Here is a 14,513-nt window from a genome sequence, read left to right as displayed (position 1 = left end):
TCCTTCTCCAGGGGATCTTCCCAAACCAGGGAACAAACCCGTGTCTCTTGTGCCTCCTGCATTGGCAGGCAGGTTCTTTACCAGCTGAACCACAGGAGAAGGCCCTTAGAAATAATTAACTTCAATCAATACAATATTTTAAAAACAAAACCAAAAAAAAGATTGGATAAAATATTACAAAATAAATGTTTAAATTACTTGGAATGTTTCATCAAATTCTAATTATTTTGCTATACTGGTTTTCAAAACTGATAAAACTGACAATTATCTGATGTAATATGGTGATGGTTTAATATCACAAAAGTACAGTATTAATCACACCATTGTCAATAAAACATTTGTTTATATTTCTCTAAAATAGCTTCAGCAACATACCCTGTCCATTCTATGCATTTAATTGGCTCCTGTCAGGCCTCATACAGAGGATGACAACATGTATGACATACAGGATTTCATATTACCAAAAAAGAGCTTTTAATTTCCCATGAGTAGGGGAGGGTTTGCTTCCCACATGGACAATACCCCAACTTTTATAGGCAACTCAATCAGCTAGAAATATGAGCATTTTGATAAGTTCTCAAATCTTTATAAGTTGACTTCCCATATAACTCTTTCTTTCTACATATTCTTTTATTTTCTTCCACCCAATTTCAACATTTTAATATTTTACAAACACACATTTCATTATCGTAGTTTAATAATTAAAACCAGAACTGGTGTCGTGCCCAATTAATGTGCCCTGGTAGCATGCCCATTAGTTTTTCCATTAGTGAATTCAACAATACTAATGGGATTACTAGCATGGGATGCTAATTGGGCGTAACATAAGAAACTGGCTTACTTCTTAGCATACCCTTGCTAATGATGAAATTAATGAGCATTTTATTAAATGCTGTCTCATCAAAGTGTACTTAGTTAGCGTTAAAATTGTTACCAACGATGCTGCATTCTAAAGATCAGGTGTCTGAGTAAGTGGTTCTTCATATTATGTTTGGCAACAATCTGAAGCATTAATAGTTCTCTCCATCAGAAATCACACTTATTGGTGACACATTCCAATACATAACAGATAGCCTCACTATGCCAAATTTTCTTCATACTTAGGAGAACTCAGCATACTATTTTTTTGATGATAGTTTAAGATATTTCCCCCACCAATATTAAGAGAATAATTCTGCGGTTAAGTCTGGTGTCAAACCTGGTGCAGTTTGTTCTTTCTATTTGGAAAATATTAGACATGTTAAATAGATGCTATTCTGAATTTTTTGAAAGCTTTCACTTTCACCACTTCTCTAAGTGAAGTCAGTTTATTATGTGAATGAACATAAAACATTTAAATGAGAACCATAAGTCGTTACTAGTCAATAAAATATCATCTGATCAAGTATTTCCAAATTGAAATTAATCTAATAAAAATGGGAAGACTATAGCCAACTTTTTGAGACAATAAAAAATACAGCAGTTAAAAAATGGAGTACTTTTTCTTTAGTGACTCCTAACAAGTATGGATGTGAGAGTTGGACTGTGAAGAAGGCTGAGTGCTGAAGAATTGATGCTTTTGAACTGTGGTGTTGGAGAAGACTCTTGAGAGTCCCTTGGTCTGCAAGGAGATCCAACCAGTCCATTCTGAAGGAGATCAGCCCTGGGATTTCTTTGGAAGAAATGATGCTGAAGCTGAAACTCCAGTACTTTGGCCACCTCATGCAAAGAGTTGACTCATTGGAAAATACTCTGATGCTGGGAGGGATTGGGAGCAGGAGGAGAAGGGGACGGCAGAGGATGAGATGGCTGGATGGCATCACTGACTTGATGGACGTGAGTCTGAGTGAACTACGGGAGTTGGTGATGGACAGGGAGGCCTGGCATGCTGCGATTCATGGGGTTGCAAAGAGTCAGACACGACTGAGCGACTGAACTGAACTGAACAATAATTCTAAGTATTCAGTGCATAATATGCAAACATATATCCAGTTTTAAATATTATAAGAAATCTTTTCCCTTTCTCACAAATGTGTCTTAATATAGTGAACTGGATTCATTTCATTGAATGAATTTTACAACTTTATGTAGAATTACACTGTTGCGTAAAAATTCATTACTTAAGTTTATTAAGATACTTTTAAAAGAACAAACTACATGATGAGTACTGGAGTAGGAAATGGCAACCCACTCCAGGTATTGCCTGGAAAATACCATGGACAGAGGAGCCTGGTGAGCTAAAGTTCATGGGGTCGCAAAGAGTCAGACATGCTGAGCAACTGAGCATGCATACACAATGACTACAGGTATTTTGAAACTATGTGTTAGCGAGTAACTTTAAATTCTTACATAATGCTGTTTCCACAACTCAATATTTAATTACTTTGAATGGATTCAGGAACAGTAATCTGAAAACAACCATTGATACAAGTCAAAGTATCTAACAATTGACAAATTAAAACAAATAAGAACTAAATTAAATTATCATTAAAGAGTCAGAAATTTTATCCTAGAAAATGAGTAATTTTCTTCGATTATGAACACTATTTTACCAATATTTATCAAGCCAGGAAGTCAGCCAATCTGTCAACAGACATTTATGTAGTATTACCTACTATATTCCAAGGCTCAGCATGTTAAGAATCCACCTGCAATGCAGGAGACACAGGAGACAAGGGTTCAGTCCCTGGGTTGGGAATATCTCCTGGAGAAGGAAATGGCAACCCGCTCCAGTACTCTTGCTCGGAGAATTCCATGGACGGAGAAGCCTGACAAGCTACAGTCCATGGGGTCGTAAAGAGTCAGACACGACTGAGTGATTAAGCATGCATGTTCCTAGGACTGCACTGAGCCTCAAGGATGTCCTGCCCTCCCTGGACTGTACACTCAGATAAGAAAGACACATTGAGTAAATAACTACTTGTCTGATGAGTGCAGTAAAGTGCTCATTAGATAACCTTGTATCCTTTAAGACACAAGGAAAAGAAAACTAGCTTGAAGTGGTACCTAAATTATTTAAAATATAAATATTTTGAATGTCAGTGACAGACATGTAAAACAAACTCTTCAGCTTCTTCAAATTTGGGGTGGCTCTTACTTAGTTCAAGAAACAATATTCATAACATACAGAACAGACTTTTACTTGCCAAGGGGGAAGAGAATGGAGGAAGAAAGGATTGGGAGTTTGGGATTATCCAATGCAAAGTGTTATAGGATGAATAACCAACAAGGTCCTACAGTATAGCACAGAGAACGATATTCAATATCCTGTGATAAACCATAATGGAAAAGAATATTTTATATATATATATATATTTATTTATAGTATTACATATATATTTATACACTTTATATACATAAACATATATATATAGGGCTTCCCTCATAGATCAGTTGGTAAAGAATCCGCCTGCAATGCAAGAGACTCTGGTTTGATTCCTGGTCAGGAAGATCCGCTGGAAAAGGGATAGGCTACCCACTCCAGTATTCTTGGATTCCCTTGTGGTTCAGCTGGCAAAGAATCTGCTTGCAATGTGAGAGACTTGGGTTCGATCCCTGGGTTGGGAAGATCCGCTGGAGAAAGGAACAGCTACCCACTCCAGTATTCTGGCCTGGAGAATTCCATGGACTGTATACTCCAAGGGGTCACAAAGAGTGAGACACAACTGAGTGGCTTTTGCTTCACTTCATTTCATATGTTTAACGGAGTCACTGTGCCATACACAGAAACACAACATGGTAAATCAACTATGTGCTGTACTGTGCTCAGCTGCTCAGTCATATCTGATTCTTTGTGACCCCATGGCCTGTACACTTCGATTCTAAAAAGTTCAGTTCAGTTCCTCAGTCATGTACAACTCTTTGCAAACCCATGGACTGTAGCACGCCAGGCCTTCCTGTCCATCATCAACTCCCAGAGTTTACCCAAACTCATGCCCATTGAGTTGGTGATGCCATCCAACCATCTCATCCTCTGGTGTCCCCTTCTCCTCCTGCTTTATCAGCATCAGGGTCTTTTCAAATGATCAGCTCTTCGCATCAGATGGCCAAAGTATTGGAGTTTCAGCTTCAGCATCATTTATTCCAATGAACATTCAGGACTGATCTCCTTTAGGATGGACTGGTTGGATCCCCTTGAGGTTCAAGGGACTCTCAAGAGTCTTCTCCAACACCACAGTTCAAAAGCATCAATTCTTGGGCGCTCAGCTTTTTTTATAGTCCAATTCTCACATCCATACATGAACACTGGAAAAACCATAGCCTTTACTAGACAGACCTTTGTTGGCAAAGTAATGTCTCTGCTTTTCAATATGCTATCTAGGTTGGTCATAACTTTCCTTCTAAGGAGTAAGCATCTTTTTATTTCATGGCTGCAGTCACCATCTGCAGTGATTTAGAGCCCCCCCTCCCCGCCCGCCAAATAAACTCTGCCACTGTTTCCACTGTTTTTCCATCTTTTTGCCATGAAGTGATGTGACCAGATGCCATGATCTTTGTTTTCTGAATGTTGAGCTTTAAGCCAACTTTTTCACTCTCCTCTTTCACTTTCATCAAGAGGCTCTTTAGTTCTTCTTCACTTTCTGCCATAAGGGTGGTGTCATCTGCATATCTGAGGTTATTGATATTTCTCCTGGCAATCTTGATTCCAGCTTGTGCTTCATCCAACCCAGCATTTCTCATGATGTACTCTGCATATAAGTCAAATAAGTAGGGTGACAATATACAGCCTTGACATACTGCTTTTCCTATTTGGAACCGTCTGTTGTTCCATGTCCAGTTCTAACTGTTGCTTCCTGATCTGTATACAGATTTCTCAAGAGGAAGGTCAGGTAGTCTGGTATTCCCATCTCTTTCAGAATTTTCCACAGTTTATTGTGACACACACAGTCAAAGGCTTTGGCATAGTCAATAAAGCAGAAATAGATGTTTTTCTGGAACTCTCTTGCTTTTTTGATAATCCAGCAGATGTTGGCCATTTAATCTCTGCTACCTCTGCCTTTCCTAATTCCAGCTTAAACATTTAGAAGTTCATGGTTCACATATTGTTGAAGCCTGGCTTGGAGAATTTTGAGCATTACTTTACTAGCGTGTGAGATGAGTGCAATTGTGTGGTAGTTTGAGCATTCTTTGGCATTGCCTTTCTTTGGGATTGGAATGAAAACTGACCTTTTTCAGTCCTGTGGCCACTGCGGAGTTTTCCAAATTTGCTGGCATATTGAGTGCAGCACTTTCACAGCATCATCTTTTAGGATTTGGAATAGCTCAACTGGAATTCCATCACCTCCACTAGCTTTGTTCGTAGTGTTGCTTCTTAAGGCCCACTTGACTTTATACTCTAGGATGTCTGTCTCTAGGTGAGTGATTACACCATCGTGATTATCTGGATCATGAAGATCTTTTTTGTACAGTTCTTCTGTGTATTCTTGCCACCTCCTCTTATATCTTGTGCTTCTGTTAGGTCCATACCCTTTCTGTCCTTTATTAAGTCCATCTTTGCATGAAATGTTCCCTTGGTATCTCTAATTTCTTGAAGAGATCTCTAGTCTTTCACTAGTCAATTTTTTAAAAGGAGGAAAAAAAAAACTGTATTCATATTCCTAACCCAAAACAGAAAAAAAATGTAAGACTATATCACATAGTCTCCAACCCCCAGTTTCCACAATTATTTGTCTGATAATAATACATGGCGATTTCATTAAAAAGTTAGCAAATATGTCCAGGTAACCTGGATAAATTCCTTGGTGGTGAGAAAGGACCAATCCTGGCTAGCTTGAGCTCATGGGTATAAAGAGCATCATGACCCATGAGCATGTAGTTTGATTCATCTGATTATATTTTTCCAAATACACCCTAAGGCAGGCCTACTCAATCAATACCTTGTTTTCTTTTGTATATATTAATTGTCACTTTCCTGAAAATGCAGGTAACTTTTGCCTTGTAGATTGATAGTATGATTCCATGTAAAAATGCACTTTGAAGGCATCATTAAACCCTCTCCATCCCCCTGGTTCTCCAACTGTTTGGCTTTAACAGTTTCATTAATATTTGGTGGGCAAGTCCCAGATTTGCATACAGGTCAGGATTTGGGTATATAGGGCAGGGACAGAGCAGTGGGGAATGTCAGTTTGAGTGAGGAGCACTCTCAGGCACTGTCTAAGGGAGGAGGGTAAGGGGTGGGAATCGTGGGTAGTGCCTTGTGAACACTTCCTTGAACTCTGCTATGGTTTATACCAGTCTATCTTATCATGGAGAGGAGATGAAAAAGATGAGATGGAGAGAGTTTTCTAGAAGCCAACCTCAGGATCTGAACAGCAATCATGTGGCTGAGTGGAATTAAGCATTGCTTAACGTCTTTGCCTTCCATTTCTGCAGAATCTGAAGCTACCACATCCGTTAGAAAGAAACACAACACTGTTAAAGAGATGGCAGTCATGCTTCAGTTCTGATAAAACCATTTCTTGATTAATTCTGCAAGGATTTTGCTCTATATGTTTAGAGAGTATTGTTGGGGGTGGGGGGTGGCAAGCAAGGCACGTTTATTAGATACTCAAAACCTGTGAATAAACCTGTAGCCATTGTACTATTACAGCTGTAGCTCCAGGGTTTGAGTGGTCACCTAGAATTACACTCAAAACCACCAGGATGGATGTTTATGGGCACATGACTGATTCTAAGTGTGAAGCAGTGTGAAGCCACCCTGGCAGTACCATGTCCAAGTTCAGCAAGACTCTGTACTTCAGTCTTGGAAGATGGGGATCCCAAGAGAGGATGGCTGGAGTGGCATTTTGTTTTATCCTCATTCCCGCGTTTCTAGTGCATAATTGCCTACTGCAGTGCTTGGGGTACAATACAGTTTTTTTTAAAGATTTTTATTTCCTATGCAAATTGGTTGTATATCCACTTATGTGACAGAGGGTTTTTCATTTGTTTGTTTTGCTTTGTTTACAGTTGTTGGCCTTACCCTGTGTCATTAGTTCCCTGAACCTTCAGCCCCTGTATTGGCAGGTAGAGTCTTTACCACTGGACCTCCGAGGAAGTCCCAGGATAAGACATTTTTAACAATGTTTCATTGAATGAAATAAACTAAATTCAGTGCCAGTTCTATCATCAGATCACTGTGTGACTCCAGTTAAGACACGTCGTCTAAAGCAGGGAAGAAAACAATACCTCATGTGGCAACTCCAAGAATGAAGACAGGCAATCAACACGAACCCACATTGTGTACTTTTAAAGCTCTATCAATAAATGTCTATATGATTAAAGCTTTCCCTTTCTGGCTTTGTCTCAAATATACCCAGATAGTAATTTAGGTAGATTTAGGTAGGAATTAGGTATATTTAGGTAGAAAAAGCAGAACCAGATTTTTTTTCTTTCTCATTGATTATTCTTCTATTTTAATGGATTGTTTCCTTTCTTATATGTTTTTGCTGATATTTACATCTAGCAGTCTTTTTTTTTTTTTTTTTCATCTTGTTAATCATTCTTGGAGTGTTTTCATTCTATTAGTAATCAACTTCTTTGTCACATTAAAAATCAAATATTTTTGTCCATTTATTTTATGGAATCTAGAAACTAATATGACCTATACCGTAACTCCCCCTCTATTAAACTGACACCTTAGAAACTTTTAAGTCATTCATCTTTCGTCCTCTCCTTCAACTCTTAGTAATTTTAGCACCAAACAATTATCAGATTTCTTTTTCCTTTGCTGCCTGTCTCTTCTATGTCAAAGATTCTTTGGCACTGTAAAACACATCTCTACTCAGTCTGTCATTAAATACTTTGGCTGAACTTAATATCCCTAGGTTTACCACTCACCACTGCTTCTCCACTATATTTCAGATTATTTTTTTCTTCTGAAACATTCTTGCTGAAACATTTCCTTCCAATATAGTGCATGGATGGCATTTTAATTGAGTCTCTGGACATCAACAAATATTCTTCCATGTTGAAAAGCTTGGTCACAGATCTGCTGTATTACTTTGGGAAAAATAATTTAACTCTGACTTAGATTTTCACCTGTGAAAAGTGAAGTGAAGTCACTCAGTCGTGTCCGACTCCTAGCGACCCCATGGACTGCAGCCTACCAGGCTCCTCTGTCCATGGGATTTTCCAGGCAAGAGTACTGGAGTGGGGTGCCATTGCCTTCTCCAAAAATGGGAATAACAAGTATCTACCTTATAGAATTGGTGTGATGTTTAAATGAGATCATATGTGTGTGCATTTATGTATAGAGAGAACACTCAGAATAATGGAGACACACAGAGGTCCTATAGAAGCACAGGCTTTGCTTAATCTTGCCAGGCATTTGATGAGTCCTTTCAATAAATTCATAATCAAGATGTCTTCATAAATCAGATTTTCTCTATTTTATATTTCATTAATTTCTTATCCATCTTTTACTTGTGCATGTGTTTTTTGCTTTCCTTTTGAATTTCTCCTTCATATTTGTATCCTCCTTAATCTTTGTTTTCATATTTTTGTTATATATTTTGACCTAGTAATGAATCTCAGTAGTCCCTCGTCTAAGTAATCAACTTAAAGGATTCAAATGAAAAATAATATTTTCAGTTCTGTAATTCAATCAACTTCAGTGTGCTGCTTTTGTTTTCCAAATGCCATCTGCCTTGCCTTCAGAAACAGCTGCTTCTTACCCCTTTCTCCCAGGATGCCGGATGTGCTTAGGTGTTGGCTATTTCTTATTTGCTTACTCATTGCCCACCTATGAGCATCCCTTAAGAAGCTTCAATTCTAGGGGATTCCCACAAGCCCTTATCAAGCCAGGTGGTTAGCAGGCTACTGTTAAAACATCAGGAATAATCCTTTTTTTCCTTGGTCTCGCCAGTTGCCAGCTCATGGCTGTACCAGCTTCCTCACCCAGGAAGAGCTCAGTCTGCCTCTTAAAGACTTCTGTTGGGTCTGGGTTGGTGCTCAGGCACACTTGGCCAGCAGGCCCTGCCTTTTCTCTTCAACATGAGTGGGTCTCCAGGGTGTAGGAAACTCTTCACCTCAATCCCTTAGATACAAGGGAAAATTTGTGCCTATTTTACCACTATAACAGAAAACACTTCTTTGACAAGCATAGATCAGAAGCTTTAAGCTGAAAACTTGAGAAAAAGGTTTTACATAGTCTTTTCCCTCAATTATTCATGGGCCCAATACAGCACGTAATGGCAAATGCTTACTAACCTTCCTCTAACAAAAGTGAAGACAACTATGCAATAGTTTCCCATTGCCCTTAGACAGTTACGCAGCAGTTTCCCATTTGCCCTGGTTCAAAACTGGAAAGGAGTACATCAAGGCTGTGTATTGTCACCCTGCTTATTTAACTTATATGCAGAGTACATCATGCGAAATGCTGGGCTGGGTGATGCACAAGCTGGAATCAGGCTTGCAGGGAGAAATATCAATAACCAGATACACAGATGACACCACCCTTATGGTAGAAAGTGAAGAGGAACTAAAAAGCCTCTTGATGAAAGTTAAAAAGGAGAGTGAAAAAGCTGGCTAAAAACTCAACATTCAAAAAATGAAGATCATGGTATCTGGTCCTATCACTTCATGGCAAATAGACAGGGAAACAACAGAAGCAGTAAAAGACTTTAGTTCTTTGGGATCCAAAATCACAGCAGATGGTGATTGTAGCCATGAAATTAAAAGACCCTTGCTCCTTGGAAGAAAAGTTATGACAAAGCTAGAAAGCATATTAAAAACCAGAGACATTACTTTGCCAACAAAGGTCCATCTAGTCAAAGCTATGTCTTTTTCAGTCGTCAGTATGGATGTGAGAGTTGGACTATAAAGAAAACTAAGTGCCAAAGAATTGATGCTTTTGAACTGTGGGGGTTGGAGGAGACTCTTGAGAGGCCCTTGGACAGCAAGATCAAACCAGTCCATCCTAGAGTAAATCAGTCCTGAATATTCATTGGAAGGACTGATGCTGAAGCTGAAACTCCAATACTTTGGCCACCTGATGCGAAGAACTGACTCACTGGAAAAGACCCCGATGCTAGGCAACATTGAAGGTGGGAGGAGAAGGGGACGACAGAGGATGAGATGGTTGGATGGCATCACCGACTCAATGGACATGAGTTTGAGCAAGCTCTGGGAGTTGGTGATGGACACGGAAGCCTGGCGTGCTGCAGTCCATGGGGTCGTAAAGAGTAGGACACGACTGAGTGACTAAACTGAACTGAACTGCCCTTAGGAATAATTTAAACCCTTTATTTGCTTCCAAGATCCTAAATTACTTAGTCTCTACCCAACTTTTCAACCTACCACTGTTCTCTTTGTTCTCTACTCTATAACCATCTTAATCTTATTTCAATGCACTGAATATGCTATTTTAGCTGTGGGTAAGTCACATCACTTTTGAAGTTTCATTTTACTTGTTGTAGAGTGGGAATAATAAAGCACTCATCTGTAAGTTTTTGGTGAGGATTCATTGTGAAAATATAAGCAACCGATAAACTCTCAAAAATGACAACTCTTATAATTATTCATTTACCTGAGGATCAAAAAGAAAATACGGGCGTCCATTCTTCAACTGAATTGCAAAATACTCTTCCTGATTGCCAGGTGATGCCGCAAAGACAATCAAACCTTCAGGCACCCTTGTTCGAAAGCTGGCTTTAATACCTGGGGAGAAAAGTGCAATCAGCAAATCAGGGCTGGGTTTTGTTGATTCTCTCTGGTAAATGTACATTTACTTTCATTATTATTTATGATGTAAGGAGTGCAATCGGGGAATTATACACAACATTGCCCTGGGATGGTCCAGCCACTTGGTTTTAACTGTATCCCATTATGAATGCCAACCCATACTTGGAAACTCAAGCCTGCACTCCCACTAATCAATATATAATGAAGTTTAAATATGTGCAAAACTTATCAACATAAAAAGATATGTTGTCAACCCAAAACTGGATACAAAAGGGATAAATGCAGTAGTATTATCAGAGTCATAAAAATAAATGGATTTTGATATGAAAGAAACACAAGGGGCTTTATTTAAAATACTTATGAAGTTTAAAGAGTTAGTCCAGTAGTAGAAGCTAAAAACTAGAAAGATCTGCTATAAAGTGGTCCACAGAGCCAATTTTCCCATCACTAAATGCTCTGTAGCCTTCAGAATTCCGGGGCTCCACTCACCCTTCAGATTACCTACCAGCACTGCTCGAGACACACAGTGCTCTTGGCTCTCAGAAATGGCCCCAGCTCAGGAAGCAGGGGAAACATGTGATGCTTCTCTGTGATGTCTTCCAACTACCAGACACTGGCCTGACCTCCCTTCTACCAGGCGTCCCACCCATTCAACCCATACTATTGAGCTCTTCCTCCAAGTAAGATGTTTTGTCAATGAATTGAAACTGGAAAAGAAGTTTAAGAGGTTCAATTGGTGTCCTCAAACAGCTTCAAGTTTAGTTGGAGATATAAAACGTATGTGTCTTAACAGACATATCAATATTTCATAGGAACCTTAGGTACACGAATCAAGGTAAACTGCAAGAGATGGAAAGAGTGAACATCGACATTTTAGGAATCAGTGAACTAAAATGGGCTGGAATGGGTGAAATTAATTCAGATGACCATTATAGCTACCCCTGTGGGTAAGAATTCCTGAGAAGAAATAGAGTAGCCCTCATTGTCAACAAGAGAGTCCAAAATGCAGTACCAGGGCGCAATCTCAAAAACAACAGAATGATCTCTGTTCGTTTCCAAGTCAAACCATTCAATTTTACAGTAACCCAAGTCTATGCCCCAACCAGTAATGCTGAAGAAACGGAAGTTGAACAGTTCTATCAAGACCTACAAGACCTTCTAGAACTAACGGCAAAAAAAGATGTCCTTTTCATCATAGGGGACTGGAAAGCAAAAGTAGAAAGTCAAGAGATATCTGGAGTAACAGGCAAGTTTGGTCATGGAGTACAAAATGAAGTAGGGAAAAGTCTGAGAGTTTTGCCAAGAGAATACACTGGTCATAGCAAACACCCTCTTAAAACAGCACAAAAGATGACTCTACACATGGGCATCACCAGATGGTCAATACCAAAATCAGGTTGAATATATTCTTTGGCCCTGAGTGCCCTGTCTCATGCATCGAGCCTGGACTGGCAGTCTATTTCACATATGGTAATATACATGTTTCAATGCTATTCTCTTAAGTCATCCCACCCTCGCCTTCTCCCACAGAGTCCAAAAGTCTGTTCTTTACATCTGTGTCTCTTTTGCTGTCTAGCAGTGAGGTATGATAAGTGACATAGGCCTATTTACAAGATATCATTTGATTCAAAGGGATTAAGGAATGTTCCAAAAAGAATAAGATATTTGAGCTTGTTTTCAGAGAATATGAAGGATTCTGGGGGATGTTGTTATAAAGGCCAGAGGCATGCAAAATACTCAGGAAAGCTGAATGTAGAGAAGGGAGCTAAGAGATGAATTTGGAGAAATAGGCAAGACCCCATTTCAGGCCTTATATAGACTATCTGGCTTAAGAAGTCTGCATAGAAGACAAATTTGGAAAGGAAGGTTGTGGTATATCTGTCTTTAGTGAATTATTCCAATACCAACAAAGGCAAGCTTGGGGTGTGGACTTTAGACTTTCCAAAGAGGCAACTGAAACTTTACCTGGCCTTCTTAGCTTCTGCAACTTTATCTTCTAGATTTCATGCTTTTGGCCCTTTTCAAACATGCCTGTTCTACTCATTGTGATGTTTCATTGCGTCACACACTCTGAGTCTCTGTATCCCACCTTCTAGGACATTACGTTCTTGTTAGACTTCTGATATCTCTCTCATTTCCCAGAAATAGAATGTTTGTCTCATCACATCATTTTTCAGCATTCATACTCACTTGAACCCCTCATATAAGCTTTATTACTCTCATCTCTCCTACTAAGTGGACTTAAAACAGCTGGAATTTATCCTATGGACAAAGGGAGGTTTTTAAAAATTGGGTGGAGGAAGGGATGAAGATGCTCAAAGTCAAGCTAAGGCAACCAAACTACAGTGGAATGTCTGGAGGATACAGATAATTTAACTACAGAGGAACTAGTTAGGTTATTACTGTGCTTTGGGGGAAATAATATGATAAGGATGTTAATTAAAGACTGACATGTAACTAAATGGATTGAAAGAATGGAATCTATATATTTCAGAAGAGAATCATTAAGACAAGTTGTTATGAGGTGATGATAGGGGTAATGTGGTCAATTCTTTTCACCAATTACTGAGGGGAAAATAGCATTATTAACAGAAATAGAAAGGTCAGGAAAAGAAGAAAATACAGGGTTGAGGATATAAACTCCATCTGGGGCAGAGTGAATGTATATTAATGATGTATAAAAAAAACTATCCATCATTTGGAAATAAGAAACTAAATCTCAGAAGAGAAAATGGAGCTAAGAAAATAAATTGGCAATCACCAGTCAAAAATTCATGTCTCTGGGAGAGCGAATGAAGAAGACATAAAAAGAACTGTTTGGGGAAATGCCCTAGTTTTAAGAGAAGGAAAGAGTAGGGACAATAATAAAGTTAAAACAATCAAGATAATGCTATAAAATGGAAACATAGGTAGGAGAGAAATTTAAGAAAGCAAAGTTAACTGTCACCTCCCATAAGTCCAGAATAATGAGAGCTGAAGAAAAGCTCACAGAGGTGGTCATTACTGTCTTTTTTAACTGAGTAGAATGACCAGAGTTCCAAAGGCTGGCTGATCAGGACGGAAAGGATGAGTAGGAAATGGACATAGGACTCTCACTAGAAAAATCTGGTAGAGAAAGAAACAGAAGACCTAGAAACTAATTAGCGTGGCCAGTCAAATAAAAGGAGATATTTGCCAAGAAAAGCTGACACAGCCAAAATCTGGTGTACCTTCTGATCAGAGAAAAATCACATTTCTATCAACTCTTTTTCTCTTAAGTGTCTCTTGTTTTGGTTCAGAGTGGCCCTCTTCACATTTAAGTGACCATTTAAAAAATTTATATGTTGTATCAAATGCTGTAATTGAAACTACTGCTTTAAAATTAAACAACTGAAGGTTATTTCATAAAAACAGCTACAATTCAGATATGTAGACAAAACTCTCAATCAGGGTGCTGGAGGCATCTCTGCGGCAGTAAAAAGGGAGCCAAAGTCAGGATTTGAGGGAAGAAATTAATAATTGCTCAGCCTGGAAATACAATTACTTGTCCCCAGTTGATGGGAAATTTGGTGAAAGAAATTTTGGATCAGAGTAAGAATTACAGAAATAGTATCAATTATTATCTAATATCAAGAATATGCATGTGCATGCATTTTTTTGACCCAACATTTAATTTCTAAGTTTTACACTTACATAATACAGATATATATAAAATTTAGTTCGACTAAAAGAGAATACACAAATCAAGGCATATTTCTGTGAGAAGTGAGTATTTAGTAAAGGGTAACGCTGGGCTGGATTTCTGCACAAGCTGGAATCAAGACTGCTGGGAGAAATATCAATAACCTCAGATATGCAGATGACACCACCCTTATGGCAGAAAGTGAAGAAGA

The 14,513-nt window shown here is 38.7% G+C and overlaps 1 protein-coding gene across 1 annotated transcript in view; it reads right to left on the bottom strand.

The window, feature by feature from the left end:
• USH2A (usherin) overlaps nt 1–14,513 on the bottom strand; it is a 928,983-nt gene that overhangs the window by 549,181 nt on the left and 365,289 nt on the right. Inside the window, exon 21 of the mRNA XM_014481290.2 lies at nt 10,487–10,617. Coding sequence (XP_014336776.2) covers nt 10,487–10,617 — 131 coding nt within the window. The remainder of the gene's footprint in view (nt 1–10,486; nt 10,618–14,513) is intronic.

The sequence above is a fragment of the Bos mutus genome, chromosome 16, assembly GCF_027580195.1.
Source record: "Bos mutus isolate GX-2022 chromosome 16, NWIPB_WYAK_1.1, whole genome shotgun sequence".
Lineage (NCBI taxonomy): Eukaryota > Metazoa > Chordata > Mammalia > Artiodactyla > Bovidae > Bos > Bos mutus.
The sequence above is the reverse complement of the archived record's forward strand: the minus strand, read 5'-3'. Positions and strand labels throughout refer to the sequence as shown.